General features: G+C 28.0%; 1 protein-coding gene across 8 annotated transcripts in view; it reads left to right on the top strand.

Annotated features, from left to right (window-relative positions):
* The first annotated feature begins 272 nt into the window (after positions 1-272).
* The window catches only part of LOC107441620 (DENN domain containing pinstripe), a 54437-nt gene continuing 33389 nt past the window's right edge, over positions 273-21320 (top strand). For 4 of the 8 annotated variants that reach the window (XM_016054950.3, XM_071184073.1, XM_016054949.3 and 1 more), the window contains exons 1-11: positions 273-591; positions 3246-3355; positions 5710-5880; positions 9112-9386; positions 11882-11988; positions 12614-12739; positions 13191-13375; positions 15093-15432; positions 18861-19057; positions 19709-19894; positions 20935-21031. In XM_016054950.3, coding sequence (XP_015910436.1) covers positions 489-591; positions 3246-3355; positions 5710-5880; positions 9112-9386; positions 11882-11988; positions 12614-12739; positions 13191-13375; positions 15093-15432; positions 18861-19057; positions 19709-19894; positions 20935-21031 — 1897 coding nt within the window. In that variant the 5' untranslated portion in view covers positions 273-488. The remainder of the gene's footprint in view (positions 592-3245; positions 3356-5709; positions 5881-9111; positions 9387-11881; positions 11989-12613; positions 12740-13190; positions 13376-15092; positions 15433-18860; positions 19058-19708; positions 19895-20934; positions 21032-21320) is intronic. The other 4 variants (XM_071184084.1, XM_071184082.1, XM_016054951.3 and 1 more) reach the window with 1 other exon arrangement.

Genomic DNA, 21320 nt, shown 5'->3' with positions numbered 1-21320 from the left:
CTTAACGATCAGTCGCCTGCGGGACTTTTATTCAATAAAAATATTTTTTAAAATTTCCGTGATACTTTTCTTTAGAACTATGTTTAATGCAGTTTTCAGTTCCATATAGTTTTTCAATTTAAAAGATCTTAATATATATATGAAAATCAAGAGAGAGACTAATGTACTTCCTTTCTCTATGACTTTCCACATGCTAATGGGGAAAGCATGTGAAGTGTTGCCATAGGTAGAGAGTTCTGCTCGACGCCACCTGCAGCCCATTTCGATCGCCAATGGTTGCGTGAATCGCACATTGCTTTTTTCCTTTTGACGCACATCAATAAACAATTTTAATCATGGGGGTGATTGACATGCGCAAATGTGTTTCAAAACCTCTGTTTAGGCCCGTTTAGGCTGTAAACAAGATGGCGAGTTGTGTTATAGGATTTGCTAGTTAGTTTTATAAAAAATACTACATGATGACTTTAAAAACTATAAATAAGTAAAATATGTCTGATTCACCTCCTCCCCTGGTTGATAAACGATTGGCTGATTATTTTGTTATATGTGGACTTGATTTGTGTTCTGGCCTGGAGCCAGATCAGTTAGCAGGTATTATTTTGTTAAAACGGGATAAAAATTAATCAACTTAGTTATAAAAACAATAATTCATTTCTAACGAATCTGTGGCCCAATATTTATTGGTATTTATGAATATCATGCAAATCCTTGATTTGCTTAGTGTTGCTCTGAATGAAGATTACGGTCAATGTTAAAAATTTATATGTTTTTGTTTCTGTTTCATGTATATATTTTTTTTATCATTTTATAAATAGCTTGCAATTGTCCTTATATTAGAATAAAAATAGTAGTACTTAGTTTTTATGGTGCTTATATTGTGCAGCTTAGAATATAAATAATATTTCGATGTGCCAGTTTTATCTCTTGAGAAACAATACTAAGAATTCTGCAGTTTTATCGTAAAACAAATCGTTATAGGGTTCCTCTATTATCTTATCGTTTTAATGTGTTTAAATATCATTTTCTCTTATTAAAACTTTTCTTTGAACAACTTTCCTCATTTGTTGATTTGTCTGCTTTCTTCCCCATCAAAATATTTTTGCATTGTTGTTTTTTTTAACGAGATACATAATTTTTTTTACAATACATAATTTAACATAAATTTTTTTAACGAGATTAAGTTCCAATAGAATACGGGGTCCAAATTTTAAAATTTTTTTTTAACCAGCTGTAAAATTTCACTAATCTGTCTACATTTATTTTGGTCCATTCTCCTCATTCCTCTCTCAAATTAAAAAAAAAAAGAAAAATGAAATTTAATATTAAAATTACATTGATAGCTTATTCATAAATCAAATGTTAAAAAAAAATATTAAAGGCAAATTATCTTAATAAGTAAAGAGAACCTTTAATAATTATAATGAAGTATGTTTCAAAAGCACAGATTAAAAAATCAATTCTATCTCATGTTTTTTTTTTTTTTTGCCAAACCACTGATAATTTTTTTTGTGTTGTTCGAACCAGATTTTAGTGGTCTAAACCTCTGTTAATTTCGTGTCCAGCAATGTATGGTTGAAGCTAAGAAAAGCACTAAAAGTACCGCATGAGAAGAAATACTATAGTCAGAGCGTAAAATTTATAATTAAAAAATTTTGAAGTAGGGCAAAATGCAATAGTTTCGGACTTTAAGAGAGATATTAGTTAAATATGTAAAGATGTGCATCACAAAAAAACTGCAATTTATGTCACCAGATGTGTTAACACCTCTGCATGTTTTGGCACCTTTGAAAACCTTGGATTGGCCTTCTAAAGAAAAAATTGTTGAATATCAAAAGGCATTGGTATACAAATATGAAGTGTTAAAATTACAAGAAAATTTCTGATGTCTTAATTTTTCTAACATTCTTTATCTATTAATCATTTTTAATAATATGTCGATAACATTCGAACTGTTAACATCTTTTTTTTTTAAAACTGATATCTGTGATTTTCAGCTGTTTCTCGTTTTTATATTCTTCTATGGTTTTAATGAACAAAAAGTTGGGGATATTTCCGTATTTAAACTTGTAAATTTTTTTTGAAAAAAAAAAACATACCAATATTTTCCCAGGGATGGTTACCAGTTACTCCTTTTGAATTGGTCCCTTTCTGTGATGTTTTTTATTTTCTCGCTGGCTGCTGCCCGGAAGTTGCCATGGCTTGGCAATTATTCTGCCGTAGATCACAATATGGAAATCTCCCCAAAAAGTTTTTCGTACTGCCTTTGTTAAAATTTTGAAAATTGTTTATAAATTTTCATGAAAATAGTAGGAGCAAAAATTTTAGTCTGGCTAGTACTTTAAGAATGATATTTCATGCTCTGCTATAATTTTGGTTCTATAATGACGAATCAATGTCCAAACACAGAACTAGTTTTAGACTATGTTTGGACACTGATTGAAGGCCCTCCTGATCTGAAACTATTGTATCTAATCGTATTGGTAAGTTTTGGACACATGATAATTTTTTTGCCATATTTTTTACTATCAGGGTATTGTGTAAAACCTTTTCGTCAAAGACCTCAAAAACCCTCACCTTTGGTGACGTTGGATTTTCATGTTAGTTCAATTATTTAAAATTTAGAAGAAAAAATAAATTTTAAAGCATAAAATTTTAATTTTTATTTAAAAGTTGTAAAAAATATTTGACAAAAATGACTTACAATTATTAGACAAAATATGATAATGGATTTTTATAACTAAGTAACTAAAACAGTGCTGAACTGGTCACTTGCTCCTGCATGCGACCCTGTGACACAGTGACCCTGATTACTAAAAATGCCGTCTTATGTATAATTGTGTTTTGCATTAATGTGAGTTTTCAATTAAATGAAAGCTAAAATTCAACAGGATAACAGTGGTTGTTTAATTAGTTCATTGTTAATTAAAAATTTTAGATAAATATTTCAAGTTATATACAAAAGTATTGTAAAAAATATCAATGCTGTATGGATATATCAGCAACAAAATAAAATCTTTAAAATCCTTTATTTTTATAAACTTATTTTTTATCATTTCTATTTAATAACATATTAAAATAAATATGTAACTATATGTGTTCTTAATAGCAATCATAATGTTCTAAATTTTCTTAAAAAATTTATTGTTCGATGTACCATAAGAAAAAAAGTAGGTTATTGAAAGTTTTTCCTCTGGCATGTTATAAACTTAACCTTGTATATAATTCATTTTTTTATTTGTTTTTAGGTGAAAGTTTGCACTGTACTCCATTGGATAGACCTTATCGGTCAAAAGTTTTATCACATTATCCTGAAAATGTGCCATGGAATCCTTTTGACAAAAGTGCAGTGGGCATGGTAAGCAAACATATTTATCTAATTAACATCAACATTAATAATGTGTGAGTGCACTATACTTTAGGACGACTCTCTATTTTTTTAGATTTTTTCAAAACAGGGTTTCCCAACAAAAAGCAGGGCCTAAGGCAAAATTTATTTTTAGAGATGTATATGTACATGCGTGTGTGTAATAATTATTATAATAGACTGCTAATCCTAGGTTATCAGTGGATCTGTACATCACGAGATAATGCAAACTAATGCAGAAGCTGCATCAATTCTTTAAAATAATTATTAATTCATAACATTTTTATTTTTGAGAGATAGATTTCGTACTTTTTTTTCAGTCTGCATCAGAATTCTTAACATTTATTCAATTCAATAAAACATTTAAAAAAAAAGTTAATTTGCCATTAAAGTTATTTGCTACAGTAGTTTTTCGCAAAATATTCTGACACAAAAACAAAATATTACACAAAATTAAATTAAAAGCAAAATTTCCGCAAAATATTATAGCAATGTTACTATACAGTGTTATAATGTAATTTATAAGAGTGTAATGCATTAAATTCATGTTCTAAATTTTTTAAACATTATTTTTTTTTGCGACCGACATGGGGATATCTAACCTTCATTATTACTATTACCTTGCACTTTACAATTTTTCTATCTTTCTTTCACATCAAAATTACATTTTCAAAATCTTCAAAGGAATCCGTAATGCAAATAGACACAATCATCTTTATTAATTTCAGAACACATATTTTTTCAACAATGTGAGGTAGTATTTCCAAATTCATAAATTATTTGTATAACTTTTGATTATCTTTTGATTGTATGTCTCTGTAAGTAAATTTTTAATTAAGTTGTGTGCAATCTGGGAAAATTATAATTATGCTCTATATCAAAATAGCGTTTAGTTAAAGAAATAGTGCCAATAACTTCAAGAGCCAATAGTGCCATATCTGAGTTAATTAATGTACATCATTTTCTAAAGTCCCATCTATTGGCAATATCATTAACATCAACCATTTTTTTTTATCTTCATCTCTATCGTTCCTTTTGAGAATTTAAATAACATAAATAATGTTGAATTTAAACAAAAAGTGTGTTGAATAATTATTGATTATTTAGGGACTATGAAGCCAAATTGGTCAACTCGTAGAAACATTGTCAGATTCTAGCTGACCCTGACGATCAATAATACATATAGATATATAAAACATGGCAAAATTGCTAGCATCAATGAAAAACCATAATTAGGAAATACAATTAAATCTTTATCAATAGTATAACATATCAAAAATATAATATTGAGAATACATACAATAATTATTGAATATGGCATTATTAACCCTTTCGCGACGCAAAGCGCGAAAGCCCGCTTACCGCTGAGGCCGGCAGTCTCTCTAGCGTGTGTCTCCCCAGGGCCGGAGGGTTTTTCGATGTTAAGCCTAATTCCATGAAATTACCGAAATATCAGCGAGTTGTTTAATATTGTTCTGTAGAGTATTTAAGTGACATATGCTTTATATATATTTCTATGGATACTTTATTTACTTAAGTTATTTCTTGTTTAAATGTAATATAAATATTAATAAGTTTAAATATTTCGCATAATTTCCTCTATTTCCAGCTCAGTTAAAAATTTTCGACGCTTCGACATTCTAACGGTAAAAAGAAAAAAAATTCAAGCCTACAAGATCTAATTATCCACTAAAAACTAATCCGAAAATCGAAAGTAGCGAGAGATAAAAAAAACTCCCTTACTTACTGTAAATAAATATCACGTGCTAATTTAAAGAGCCCTCATAAAACATTCCCCCCTCCTCTCCTTCCCCTAAAAACCACGTGAATGTACTTTCATCTTGAGTAGAAGGTCAAATCTACATGTATCTGAAACCATAAGGACATACAATGCCATCTTTTGGAAGAAATTTCATTTTTTAAAACGTTCCGAAACGCTGGCACAAATATGTGACGGTCGGGGGTGAACGAGAAAACTCTCTGACACGCGGGTGTGTCGGCCGGGAAGTGAGCGCGTTTCTTGCTGTCACATATATGTGACAGTCGGCTCGAAAGGGTTAAGAGTGTTGATAAATTTTATTTGGGTAACAAAATTCCTTGTGTAAAAATAATAAATTTGAGAAATATAGCTTTATATTTATAAATATTGACAATTTGGCAATGCATGTCAATTTTCAAGTTCAGAATATGGAAACTAGTGCTGAGTTGGAGACAACTTGGAAAACTAATGCTAAAACATGATTTCTATATTTATAACCAATAAGTATTGTGAGTCCCATATTTGTACTATTAGTGTATGACTAAAACAAATATTAGTGCTTTACTTTTTTTCTATTGTTTTTTAGCTGTGCTTGCCAAAAGGGCTTACATTTCGCTCGCAAAAACACAAACGTGCTCCATATTTCCATTCTTTCATTATAACTAAGGAAGATGGCTCCCGAACATATGGTCAATGCTTTACTTTCTATGAAGAGGTCAATGATAGGAAAATATGTGATGCCATGCATACTCTTCAGGTATTATATTTTTGAAAAATCTCACAAAAAATACATATCATTAAAGTTGTATAAAAATTTTAAAATGTTTAATTTTTCTTTAATTCTTTTATCAAGAATTAATTTCTGTATATTGTTTACAGGTTCAAATTAAATAATGCTGCTACAAATCCCCCATTTATAAATCATATTTCAAAAAATATTCTTTAAAAACATATAACTCAGTTAAAAAAATTCAAGCAGTTCTAATAATTTTGTGAAACTAAAAGTTTTTCAAACTTATTAAAAGTTAAATTATTAAAAGTTATAGTAAGTGTAAATCCCACTAAGACGTATTTTCTTAAAAATGACTAGAACTGCTTGATTTTTTTTAACTGAGTTATTTGCTGCTGAGTTACAAGCCTGCGAATGCGACATTCCTACATGGTGGTTATTAAACACTGTGACACTAAAAAAAATAGGAATTAATTTTAATCGTTTAGTGAAACAATTTTTCTCTCCCAATTCTTGTGTGTGGCACTTTCTATAAGTGCAGACGAACAGCTTTTTGATCGCATATTTTCTGCAGTGGAATCTTCAAGCAATTAAAATCTCTTATGTTTAATAAAACATTTATATATAGAACTATAAATCGATTATTAGACACTTATAGCTGTTAAGATCGATCCAGATCTGGTCGTCCGCGTTCAGTTTACAAAAGAGCGCATTAAAACAATTCAAGAAGAGATACGAAGGAATCCACAATGCTCTGTTAATAAAATGGCTGCTGAAGAGAACATGAGTCAGAGAACTCTGCAAGTTATATTAAAGGAAGACCTGGGTTTTTGCCCTAATCGCAAAAGAAAAGTTCAAGGTTTGACAATTGCAGAAAAATTAAAAAGGTTACAAAAATGTAAGAAATTGCCTTACCAGCCCGGTAACAAAAGTGTTGACAGAATAATCTTTTCTGATGAGAAAATATTTTCCACCGAGCAAAGTTATAATGCTAAAAATAATATTGTATATTGCAACACCCTTTGATGATATACCTGAAAGTGTACAAACTGTGTAATGCTTTCAGAACAAAAATTCTGTAAGGGTTTGGGCTATAGTGTTGTAGTGACAGAGTGTATCACAAAATCAAGTGGATATTTCACCAAAGTTCTACTCAGTAACACCGAGCCAAAACAACACAGGCATGGCGCCATATCAATTGTTCGAAATTTATTAAGCAAGACGAGTGGCCCTCTTCTTCATCGGATCTAAATCTTTTAGACTACTGTGTTAGGGGGACTCTGTCTATAGTTAATGCTAAGCAGCGCAGAGGTTTAGACACTCACAGAGCTTCTTGATTGCATGAATGGGACAAATTTCCTCTTAATGTGATTCGTGCTGTTATCAGACAATGGCTTAAGATATTATTTTTTTAGTAATCGTTGATAATGGTGGTCAATTCAAATAAATATTTTTAAGATAAACTTCCATTTATAGTGTTCATCATAGTTTGTAATTTATCATTTTCTATTTAATATCTGTACAATAAAATGATTCTTTGTAACAGCATTTTGTAACCACCCTGTAAATGGAGTGTTGCCCCCAAGATTGTATAAATTTCATTCTTTTTAGTTAATTTTAGCTGTTTTGCTTCTATCTTAATATTTGTGCTGACACATATAATGTGAATGACTCTTTCATGTTGTCGTTTTTTCCTATGAATTTGATGCAAATTTGTCAAATAATATTTTCTATTGTTAATATAAAGCATTCTATATTTGTTTGTATTTTAGAATTGGCATTTGTATGATCAAGTTTCAGTTTTATCTGCTGCAATGAACTTGCTGAGTGTGTTATAACAAAAAATAACAGATTTATTCACTTGTAATGAGCTAAGGCAATGACATCTTTTTATGTTAAAACTCCATTAAACAGCAGGGGCACAGAAATTTTTTGAAGATCTACTATTTCTCCCTTAGCAAATTTTGTTTATTTGAAATTTCTCCCAAAATTATAGTGCTTTTTATAGTTTCTATAACTTTTAAAAATATTTTTAGAAAGTAAAGTTTGTATATTCTTAAAATTCTTTGATAATGACTTTTTATTTTACAAAAAAAAGAAAAAATAATAATAATTTTTTTTACAAAATTCTTGAATAAAATAGCATTTGTGTAAAAAATAATAGAAATCAAAATATATTGAAATAGGGTATATATTGATATATATAATAATTCATAAAACTAAATTTGTAGTCTTATTCATAAGCTTAAGAAATTCAAACTAACATGTAAAGAAATTGAGGTATTCCATTATTTATGCTTTATTAAACTTACCAAAAAATATTATTTTTCTTTTTAGACAGTAAGTTGATTTGGCATGAGGAATTGTGTGTTAAAATAAAAACTAAAAATGTATATTTTGATATATAAATGATAACTTTTCCATATTTATTATGCCTTATTTAACGAAATATTGTTCCAATTTTTTTTTTTAAATTAAGCATTTTTATTACATTAAAAGATTAGCCTCATTTTTATAGAAAAAATGACCAAAAATTTCCTCCTGAGTAGACTGAATTTGTCCCGAACCTTATTTGTGCAATCGGACATAATCTGCACCCCTGTTGAAGAGTAATAATAATTCAATTTAGAAATTAATTTTTTTTTATAGATAATTTGTGTAGAATCCTATTAAAATGTAATGATATTTCTGTGTTATTAAAACAAAAGTCTTTTAATTTATTTTCACTTTTTTGTTTTGTTAATCTCTGTTCTTAATAAAAAAAAATGCTTTTTATTCTTTACACAGATCAAATTTTAAATTTTATAATAGCAAAGTATCTAAAATAGCCTGCCAATTTTAATTATAAAGATAATGGCAATCTGATGACTAATAATAAAATATTTACAAAGTATTTTGCTGTATATTTTCTTCCTTTTTTTTACTTATATATTCTTTAATATTAGTCATAGATTGCAATACATCATTAAATGAATACTTATCTATTTGAATAAAAAAGTAATGATAACAAAAAGTGATCACTCACTTTTTTCATTATTTGCTAAGAATTTATAAAACCCATATGATCCACTTTAAATGTAATCTTCTTTACATTTTAAGACTTAAATTATGTTATTAATTCAACTTTATTTGCATGTTTTGGTGTATTTCTTTTAACATGCTTTCAATTCAATAGCTATTTATATAAAAACTTTATATAAACACTTATTTTTTATCTGTTATAGTGTAATTAGTGCTTAACTTTTAATTGTATTTTAGGCTATGCACTTAACTGAATTAAGCAGTAGTAAAGTACCAGGTGTCCATGGCATTGCTGATGTTGGCAGTACTCGCTCACTTCCTCGCTCTTTTAAGCTTAATAATCGTCAATCATCACATAACCATTCCGGTGCATTGTTTGATTTGTCAAGGGATATTTTGTTTGTTACAAAATGTATTTGTTTAATAACGCAACTTCCTGTGGTTGTGACTTGCCGAAAGTTTCTTGAAGGTCTTCATAACCAGGTGATGACCAGGGATCTACCTGCCATGAGGTATACTCTATTATTATATTACTTTTTTTCTAAGTATTTTATTTTAATGTTTAACATGTACAAAGTCTTGTTTAAAAAAGCTAAATAAAATCTATGAATTTATAAATGATTTATATTTTTTTGTATGAAATGCCTCCTTAGATTCTTTTGTATTTAAATTTCGAAGTATAAGTCCATAGGTTGACTTATATGTTATTACTGATCTTTAACCTCTACAATGTATCTTCACAGGATATATTAAAATAATCCAAAATGAAAAATGTATTTATGTGAAACGGTGATAATTTAATAAATTTTTTTATGAACTATGATAAAATCATAATTTACTTCAAAGGACGGGGAAAAAATATCTTCTACTAAATATAGCTTTTTACATGTTCTTCATAATAACTGCTTTTAAACTCAAAATTCTAATTATTCTTTTTATGTATTGATTATTTTTATCTTTTGCTTCATTCAATTTTAGATTTGTATTGTAATTAAAAAATTCTTATTAGAGTTAAGAGTAAAACTTTGTTTGAATTTTACATAAAAATTTTTTTAAAACTTTTCACAAGTCATTACACAGTGTCCTCCCTTAGTGTTTTTAGAAGGACAGCCCTTCCATGGTGTGTAGCGTTTTTAAAAAGTGCTTAAAGGTGCTTATTTTCATTTTTTAAAAGCCCTTAAAGGTGCTTTTTTCATTGGATGTTTCAAAAAAGTTCTTAATTTTCCCTTTTCCAAAATTAAATTTTTTTCTTGACCATATCGATTTTCGCCTCATATTATTCAAAAACGTGCTTTTCACATTGTTCTATTCAACGTTTTCACAGTTCATTTAACCACAATCTATTTCGACGTCCCGTTGGTCCATATCGTATGAAAGCACCAATCCCTTAATATTTTTGATGAAATACTTGTGGCTCCGCAATGTATATACTGAGCTGGGTTCGGTGAGATTCTTGCATTCTCATGCATTTTGTAAGATATTCTCAACTTCGGGCATCATTTTCCACCCTCTGATATCGAACTGAAAAACCTCTTGACCTTTTTATAATGGCTAATATAACCAAGCAAAGAGTTCTTTGTCAGAAACTGGTTATTTTATGTTAAGCATGTAAAGTCTGAAAATTAATTTGCATTTTGTGTACAGTGCTTAAAAATATTTTTTGAGTGCTTAAAAAGTACTTAAAAGGTGCTTATTTTTTGTTGAAAAATTTGGTTACGTACCCTACCCTCCTTCCTGCCTTTTCTGTGCCTTTTTCTGCGAGGAAGCGCCTTGCATGAATGAATTAATTAAAACATGAATTATTTTAAAAGTTTAATTGTATGTAAAAGGTTGATTCTTTAAGAAAAGATGCCGGAGCAAGCAGGCATGCCGAAGTCGGCTAACTTTCTCTTGTTTGCAGTTAAGCTAAGTAAAATCAATATAAAGATATCAATTAAGAATTTAAATGCCAATATGGTAAAAATGAATAAATCTGAGAAAAATAAATTAATGTGAGCTAGTAAGTTTATTACTCTAATGAAAACTATGAAACTAAGTTAATAAAGTTATGCTGTTGAAATTTTGATGCAAGTGTGATGCGGCAACATTACAGTGGTCCCCTGGGTGTGTGAAAGGGAAACTAAGGTAATCAAGTTATGCTGTTGAAATTTTAATGCAAGCGTGATGCAACAACATTACAGTGGTCCTCTGGGCCAGTTATCATTGTGAATGGATGATACAGTGTTTTGATTTACAGTTTCATGTTTTGATCTGTGTTTCTTTCTACGAAAAAGCATATTTTATAATAATTAGGACATTGCACATTCTCCGTATTATAAATTCACATTGTTACTTTCGTTAGAAAAAAAACAATTTTAATATAGAATGTGTATGGAGTAGTAATATCTTTTCGTTACTGGTCTTTAGGACCAGTGAAATTTTTTAATTTCTACCCCTGTAGATACTAACATTGTATTAAAATATAGATATAAAATGTCTCTTTTAATAGTTTATTATACAAAAAAATTGATTAAAAGTTCATATTAAAATTAAATAAAATGTACAATAAATTAAAAAATAATTATCTTGATTTTCAAAGTTTCTTCATAAATGTAAATTATTATGATATACTGTTATAATCTGAAGATTTTGCTTATCTAAAATAAATTCGGTCTCAATTATTTCAAGTAATCAAGGTTCTACCATGTTTATATTTGCGTCATATTATAAATTAATTCGTAAGAATATGTTACAAAAAAAATTCTTAAGATATAAAATTAGGATTTCTGTTGATAATGCAGCAGTGTTAAATCATTACAGTTTTTTTTCTTGTTTAATGCTTCATAATTCTTAAACTTAACTTTATAAATTGCATCGCACAATGCTAACGTAGCTTGTTATTGAGTAAAACTGGATAAAAATTATGTGATTAATAAGAATGTGTTAAAAAATTTTGTTCATTTTTTTCATAAAATATTTTTTATGCTTAATATAATGTTTATTTTCTTTTTCAATTTTTGATGCATAGTTTGGAATCTTATGTGTACAACATTTTATTTGAGGTGCCTCTTCCTCCTCCTAATCGAAGTTTAAAATTTACTTGTTTTGGTCAGCAAGTTTTGTGCCAAAGACCAGGTAATTATTTATATTTTGAAAGTCCTTACAATATTTTAACTGTTGTTGAAATTCAAATGATTCAAAAATTTATACTCGTAAAATAAAGCATTCCATTTCTAATATCCCAAATTGGCATCTTTTTTTTATTACCTTATTATTGATGCGACAAACTTTTCTATATAAATTGGTAACTTGTTTTGTTCATTTTACATTGTGTATCTCTAATTTCTGAAAGTAAAGGATTTTGTTTATTGTGCAAAGCTGCACTGATGATCTTGATGATCAAATAAAGCTCTTTTCTTGACACTGTTTACCAATCTTTCAAATGCACCTTCTGGTAGCAAGATGCTTAACTAACATTTTTTTCTTGCAAAATTTTTTATTATGCCTTTATTAAGGTTATCAACAAATTTATTGACATCTGGTCCTGACTGTAGACTATTTCGATTAAAGACTTTTTATCTTTTGAAGTTTCTAGGCAGTTAGTTATTTTAATATATTTATAATATTTGTAAGTATTTTGAATACATTTATTATGTTTAAAATATTCATATGGTATGAATTGAAATTATATAGGTATATTATGTCTTAAAGTACTATGTGATTATTTCACAATTTAAAAGTATCAAAATTATTTTTTTAGGTCCATGTGAACTTCCGTTTTTTGAGTACTCTTATCAAACTCTTTTTTCCACATTGGGAGTTGATAACGTCATATTATTATATACCAGTGTTCTTTTAGAAAATCAAGTTCTCCTTTTTTCTGCAGGTAAATAATGTATATTATTTTCCTTTTATCTTTTATTTAGACATTAAATTCTGTTAAAATTCTAATTGTTATAAGTATATTAATATTTTTTAAAGAATTTATTTATGCTTCATGTTATGGTTTTCATTTTTTAAAAATACTTTTCAAAAAAATTAAAAGTTTGATATAAACTAAAATTAGATAGCGATTTGAGAAAAATATCAATAGCATTAGATAACTGTAAGCAAAGCCGGTTTTGTTTTATAATACAACTTATAAGTTGCATGAACATGAAATTTTTAAATATTGGATGCACATGTACATCTTCCAATATTTTTTCCTGAATTTGTTTTAAAGGTTTTGTTTTACTAACTAACATAGCTCATTAGTAATAGATGTTTTTGAAAAATTCTGGGTACTAATATTTTATTATAAATTTTAGTTATTTATTAATTTTTTTATATATCTACAGATTATGATAAGTTGATGATTGTTGCTGAATGTATTGTGATGTTATTATTTCCTTTCACTTGGCAACATGTATACGTCCCAATATTGCCTGCATCTTTACATCACTTCCTTGATGCACCTGTCCCATACATTATGGGACTGTGTTGCGGCATGGAAGAACGAGCTCAATTATCCATCCCATGCGAAGTAAGAGAATCTATTTTTCTTAATAGGTGAAAGTTTTACTTTCAAAAGAAAGCATTTTTGTACACTTTACATTAATCAATTTTCTAATGATTGATTAGCTTATCTAGGGAATTTTTTTTTCGAGCAATGTTATGATAGAATATTTTTTGGTCTGAGTTTGATTTTGAAAATTTATTTTGCTTATTACCTAAAAATTGAATTATTATACAGTACAGAACCCGTTATCCGGAAATCAGAAAACCGGAAAACCAAATAACCGGAACGAAATTCGATAAATTTTCCCGCCATTTTTGAAAAAACAAATGTTTTTCTCCTCATAAGATTTCAAGATTTTTCCTTCTTTTTTGAAAGATGTTAACCTTACCATCATTTTGGAAACAATCATTAGTGTATTACTTCATCGTTTTTTTTCTTCTTTTAAAGATTATTTCCAAATATATTTTTTTAGTTGAATTTGACAATAAAAAAAACGGCTTTTTGTAGCGATTCAGAAAACCAGAAAAATCAGTTATCCGGAATAGCGATGGTCCCGATCGTTCCGGATAATCGGTTCCCTACTGTATTATAATTAATTATATAATTAAAATTATTGTTTACTTATTATATTGTTATAATTATTATATCTATTATATTTTTATTAATATTTGTCAAATAAAGTCTAAAAATTATTTTAAGATCCTCTTTTTTTTATTTTAAAGATGGGTGGGATTTTTAAAATTTTATGTACTCTAAAGAACTGGCCATAAGCTTAAACTTCTGTAATTATAAAAAACCAAATTTATAAATTCTCTGTTCAAATGAACTCGATGAAAAATGATGAAATGAATGAATACATAAAACTCAAGAAAAAATAGGTCCCCAGTATTGACCTCTCTCTCCTTGACCCAGGCTAGCCTTCACCATAACCCATATTTATGCAAACAACTGGTATTTTTAAAAATATTTTTTAATGTTATTAGCAGATGGGCACAATGCATATACTTCTCACAACCTTATAAAGGAATTATTTATTATAAAGGAATAAATTTTAATGTATTTTTTATCTTTCTGTGCCTTGTCATTAGCTCAACTATTAAAATATATTATGGTTTGTACATCGCTTCCAACTCTACTGGATTTACTAATAGACTACTGGATTTTGCCAGTTTCTCCTGGTCTACTGGTTTAATAAAAAAATTTTGTTTTTGCATATTTTAGAAAATTTCCTAAAACTTAATAAGTTTCCTTAAAAAAATCCCTATTGAAATAGAATTTTTACACAATTTATTGCTTGTTTAAATATTTGAATAAGTATTACTAATACATAATGAAGCAGGCCTCATTTATAGTAATTATTTTAAAGTTCATTTAATTAATTTATTTATTTTTTGTTCTAAAAGTTTTTTTTCTTTTAAAACACCCTTTTTTAACTAATAAAAAAATATTTCAACTATCAGTAATAAATTACTTGCCTATTAGTATTAAAAATTATGAGTTAGCTTAAAAAAAACAGTTCAAGTTTTATAAAAGTTTTTGTATTTTGATGACAACAAAAATCCATAAAATTCCCTTTATGTAAAATATTTAGTATATTATGGAACAGTTATCATGAAATTTATATTATTTTGTAAAATCTACTGTATTTTTTCCTATCCATGTTAGCAGCTATGTATGTATTTCATAGTTTGAAATTATACTTCCTGTGTTTTAATTGCTGTGGTTATTTTGTTTGATACAGGCCAACCTATGTTGTGTTGACATTGATAATCAGGTGGTCGAAATTCCAGAAGACATTCCAAGATTTCCATCCAGAAATGAATTAGTATTAGAATTAGTTGATACAATGAAAATGTTTGGTGTATCCTCCTCTGGGAAGGGTCTAGATCGCAATTCAAATGAGAGATCTTCAAGAAATCATCTTCGAAAACTCTCCTGGACTTTTGATAGTGGGGATTCGGGTGTAAGCAGTTCTGACAGCAGTGCCAGAAGCTCCTATAGTAGTCTTGCCAGTACACATAGTCATGTTTTGCAACAAAGTGAAGCCTTACAAAAAGTTGCAGCTCTTGCCAAAAAGACAGGTTAAATTTTTTTTCTTTCTATTATGTTTTTCAGTTACCCTAGCAGCAAAATAACTTGGTCCCTCATTGGACCAATATTCAGAAATCTTGGCTCAATGAACTTTCAAAGGGTCATTATTTTCCGACATTAGCCTTATATAGAATTTGCTGATTTGCCTGATATTTTACAGACACTTTACAACCAATATCAGCCCTATATAGAGTTGTCAAATTCTTCCGATGTTTTATATTCATTATTCAGCCCATATAGGTTCTATATTGACCATATATAGGCCAATATTGGCCCTATTTAGAACCAATATTAAAAAATCTAGACATCCCAATATTGATCTCTTGGTGCATGTTCATATAGGACCCATATTGAGCCAATTTTAGGCCATACTGGGTCCAAGATAAAATTAATGCTAGGGCGGTTCGTACTTAAAATAAGAATGTTTAAGCTCTACATTTTTACCATAGATAATTATTCTTCTGTATGATGTTTTAAATAAGAATATTTTAAGAATCAGGAAGAAAGAGTTTAGCTCTAAATATAATAAGCAGAGCCTTTTTTTTTAGGAATTTAAAACCAGTTTTATGAATTAAGGGGAGACTAGTAAGGCTAAAATTATCCTTTATATATTTATTTCAAATTTTTTGCAATCCAATAAAAGATTTATTTTAAACTCTTCAATTTTACCATTGCAAACTTTTCTATATGATGTCAAGGGGAGAAAAAAAACATTTTAAGAATCCAGAAGAGATAAAGAACCAAGTGTAAAAAATATGAACTTTTTAAGGAGCTTTAAAAACAGGTTTATGAATAAATAGGGCACATTGGTTTTGAAAGGTATAAACAGGGATGAGATTTTTCCGCTTTTTAGCGGATTTCTGCTTTTTTCATTTTTATCTCTTGTATTTCAGCTTTTTTTATCAAAAATTCAGATTTTTTTAAAAATTTCACTTTTTTTTAATAAGTATTCCACTTTTTCTGAAAATTCACCGATTTTCAAAGAGTAACAGAAAATTCAAACTACATAGCTACCAATCCTTTCTCATTTTTACTTATTTTAGCTATTTTCTCCCCTTTTACTCGCAGCAGATAAGATTTTCCGAATATTTTACCCGCCCTCCAGATAGATCCGATTTTTGTGTCAAGCCCTTTAGGGGTCCCAAGCCTGGAATCTGCTAATATCTCGATTCTTATTCACACGATTTTAATATCAAATATAGCTTTTCATATTTGCGTGTTGCGATTCTTATTCACGCGATTTGAATATTGTACGCTGCGATTCTTATTTACGAGATTTAAGAATCGATATTGTGATTTGTATTCACGCAAGTTTAAAATTCAAGGTCTTGATTTGCTCATGCGGTTTATAATATCAAACATTGATTTTCGTATTTATACGTGATTTTAAAAAAAGCCGTTGGGATTCGCATTCACGCATTCTAAAAATTATGCATCATAATTCTTATTTATGCAATCTAAAAATTACGCAGTATGATTCGTATTTACGCAATCTAAAAATTATGAATCGTGATTTGTATTTACGCGTTTTAAAAATTCTATATCCCAGTTTGTATTTTCTCATTTTCAAAATCGTATATCTAGTTTCATATCCATGTGAGTTCAAAATCCATAATTGTTATTCATATTCACGCAATTTTAAGATCAACTATCGCGATTCTAGTAAGAAGTAAATTTTTTTAAAATTAGTTACTATAAAGGTGACTGCTTTTCTAACGACGATTATTAGTATATGTAAGTGTTAAAACATCAGAGAACGTGGAAGGGAATATATTCAAAACTTGCATTGTGTGCTTGCAAAGAAGAAAAAATAGGATTTGTCACAAGATGTTTGAAGATGGACTAACGACTAAATATAGCAAACATAAAAGATATAGTAAACAAAAGCAATCACTTAAAAAGGGATTTAATTTAATTATTTTTTTTTGTGGAAAAAGAGTTAAATTCATCAAAATTTTATTTATAATTGCAGTTATTTATACTATAAAATGCAAAATTCTTATCAAATAAAAAGCAATTATCTAAACAGTTGCTGATAGTCATGTAATTTTTCAAACTAAAATAGCAATTTTTGTATGTTAAGGAGTTACTATATATTTCTACTTCACTGTTATTGATATGTTTCAAAGGCTCTAGTTAGATTAGACTATAATATGAACATAATAATTTGGTCCATTGTTAAAGTTTTTTTTCCCAATATAATTTAAAAAGTAATATTATTGACATATTTGCTATAAATCACATAAGAGCATTTGTTAAAAGAAATGAAATATTAATGTATATTCACAGTAGTTTTAATTTGCTAAACCAGGTAGTTTTTTAAGTAATAATTTTCTCTTATGTGAACTGAGGAAAAATATAATTTCCAGCTTTATTTTTTCAATTGATAATTTTTATTTTCACTAAATGTTAAGTATCAATGTAATCATTTATATAATGATAGATTACTATACAATTATATGTCAACACATTATTTATTACCTTAAACTGTCTGGAATTTATTATTAAAGGGTTGCGCTTGCGTAAAATTTACTATCGTGTAAATTCAGCTTTTTTGCCTTTTGGCTAATCTCATCCCTGTGTAAAAAAATTATAAATTTTTTGATATAAGAAAGAGTTATTTTATTCAAAGTTCACATGAAAAGACAACATTTCAACACTATTTTGTAATATTTTCTCTTAAAATTAGCCGTTCAAGCTGGTTTTCGGAGATCTCGTAGGAAAAAGAAACCTTACAGTAGTCTGGATAACTCATTGGTGCCCATCCCATTGCTATATTGTGGCATGGTGAAGTTTTAAATGTGGCATAGAAAATTTATTTAAAAATTATAATCTTCCTTTCAAAAACTTGTCAAAGTTGATAAAATCCTACTCATAATCTTTCTCAATAAAAACTAAAAATCCTGCTCATATACTACTCAAAATTATTGTGCAGAAAAGCAGCACTATTTTTTTTAACATCTATCTAAACAGAGTGATTTAATAGCATTGGGGCCGTTGTGTCTTGTAATGGTTATTTGTTCTAAAGGGAGCATGGCATGTGATATTTCAAAAATAAATAAATAAAGCATTTAAACAGAATAACTTCACAAATAACAAATTTTATGTTATAAAAAATCCAGCAGAAAAAAAACAATAATAAAATTTTTTAAAGAAAGTAAAACTGAAATCTTGTATTAAAATTAGCATTTTAATTATTTACTGTGTCATTGCTTGGGTGTTATAAACACCTTTAGGTAAGCAATATTTCTGAGGAAAAAAATAATAATAAAGCATTTAAACGAAATGACTTCACAAATAAAAATTTTTATGTTACAACAAATCAAAAAAAAAAAAAAGAGAAAGAAACTTAATGTTTCAATAATATAATTTTTTTAAGGAAAATTAAATTAAAATCTTATATTGTATCATTGCTTAGGTGTTATAAACACCCTTAGTGATCTTGAGAAGCCAAAGAAGACAGATAACGAGAGCAGAAGTCGAAGTCGTGGTAAAGAAGAAATCCGAGGATACATCGACATGTTAAAGCTGAATAATGCTGTGAGGGAAATTTTCTTAAGCCGATTCATTCATATGTTCAGGTCTTACGAAAGTTTCGTCATTCAGCCGAATCAGGTTTGTTGTTACACTTTTTATTTTTAAAACTTTATTTTGAAAGTATGTATTATCTTATTGTATATATTAGAATATGTTACCTATGCTGGAATTTGTCTAAAAAATAAGTTCTTAATGTCTCTAACAAGAGCAAAATTCTTTTTAAAACTGATATTTCTGCTGTAGTTTTTAGAATCCTTAACCTTTTTGAAAGAAATATAAGTAGCATTCATACTTTTCCCACCTATAAAACCATTTTGATGCTAAGATAAATGAAGAGCTGTGAAAATTATAATTTTTAAATAACTCATTTTCGTTACTTTGCTCAATCTCTGTATTTTTATTATATTTGTGAAGGTGCAACACTCAAAATGTTTTGTGTGTATAATTTCATGACCAAGAAAAAGCTGTATAAAAAATAAATTCAGTTTGATTTGGGAATTACAACTTCAAATGGAATAGTTTGATGGGTGAAACTAACCTTGTAAGTCGGAAATATTTGCTTCGGACTTATTCCTCCTTAGAGCCAGTTTACTGTATAAATTATGCTAATAATTTTTCTTAATTTGCATTTTTTATGCTTTTTATTTTACAATGTTCAAGTTATTGATAACTGAGTTGAATATTTTAATCATTAATATTATTTTCAAATTGTTATTATTAAAATTTCAGCATGACATGGAACAGTGGTTGAGTACGAGAGAAACGATGCAAAATTTTGATAAAACTTCTTTTTTATCGGATCAGCCTGAACCTTATCTGCCCTTCCTGTCTAGATTCATTGAAACTCAAATGTTTGCCACCTTCATAGACAACAAAATTGTGTCATTATGGGAAGACCCTGATCCTTATTTAAAGGTAACTATATACAGGGTTTTACATAATGGGGGTTGTATCTCATCCTTTTTGTCGAGGTTGTCATCTTGAGAAGACTTTATAACATATACTTTGTGATTGTGAGGTCTATTCTGCCCAAAGATTTGAACATATAGAGCAACATTGAATTAAGGCCTAGAAATTGCAAGATATCCATGTCAGGTGTTTGCTGAGCTTTATTTCAGCTATGAAGCTTTCTTGGTAATCATGATTTAGGGTTTGGGTACAATAGACGTTTCGTCGATGTGCCCTGCTCTTTGGAGCTGCTCAACCTCTAAGTCTATACAGGGTTGAGATTTAAATCATTTGACTTTTTTTTAATCATTGATTTAATTCAAAAATATATTTTTTACTGTCTGATTTCATTGATTGGTATTGAAGGTTTTGTTTTAATGAGGGAAATAATGCCTAAAATATTATTTGATGGTTAAAATTGAATAATAAATAGGAAAAGAGACCAACGCATTTTCCATGTAAAAATTTTTTGTTTAATATTAATTTAATTTTTTATTATAACCGTTTAGTTTTATGTTAAATACTAGAACTTTTAAAATTTATTTAATATGTAGTTTGTATACACACAAAAATAAGGAAGGAAGACTTGTTGAGCCAAGAATAATTTCAATTTTTTTTCTCAATCTATTCAATTTTTCTTTCTATTTCAATCATTTTAGTTTGAAATATACTTTAGTTTTAATATTGTTTTCAGATAATTAAAATGTTTCCATTAATACATTTAATCTGAGTTTCGATTGGTCAATGTGAAACAGTTTTTTTTTATTTATTTAAAAAAAATCATGATTGGTCAATGTAAAAAAAGCGTTTTTTTTTAATTTAAATTATTTAAAAAGAAAAATCATGTTTTTTGCAAACTATGATTGCATGCCATGTGTAACATAACTTCAAAAATACAGTCTTTACACCATACTCTTGACATTTGCCAATAGCAGTTCTTACTTTCATGTGTATTAATAAATTCATCTGCAATTGTAACTGAATGAAATGTGTACTTATTTCTGCAGCTATTTGATGCTAGAATGCGTCTACTGCAGGGTGAACATTGTGGAGATGGGGTGAGAGTAACAACATATGAAAGATGTACAACTTATCAAGAAACAGGTAAATTAAAATAATATAATAATCATAATTTTGTCTTAAGTTTTGAATGTAATACTAATGTTTAAATTATGCATGTTATAAATTATATATTTTATGCCAAAAAGCAAAATAAAGTGATCCTCCATTTAGAATGGTTTATAAAACTTAACTTTATATTGGAAACACAGTTCTTAACATTTTTTTAAAGGCATTTAAAATAAATATAAATTAAAATATTCATGAAAAATAAAAAAAAAATAGAATACAGAAATTTTTTTTGTATTGTATTGAAATGTTATAACTCAATATA

Source organism: Parasteatoda tepidariorum, chromosome 1 (assembly GCF_043381705.1).
Source record: "Parasteatoda tepidariorum isolate YZ-2023 chromosome 1, CAS_Ptep_4.0, whole genome shotgun sequence".
NCBI lineage: Eukaryota > Metazoa > Arthropoda > Arachnida > Araneae > Theridiidae > Parasteatoda > Parasteatoda tepidariorum.
The sequence above is the reverse complement of the archived record's forward strand: the minus strand, read 5'-3'. Positions and strand labels throughout refer to the sequence as shown.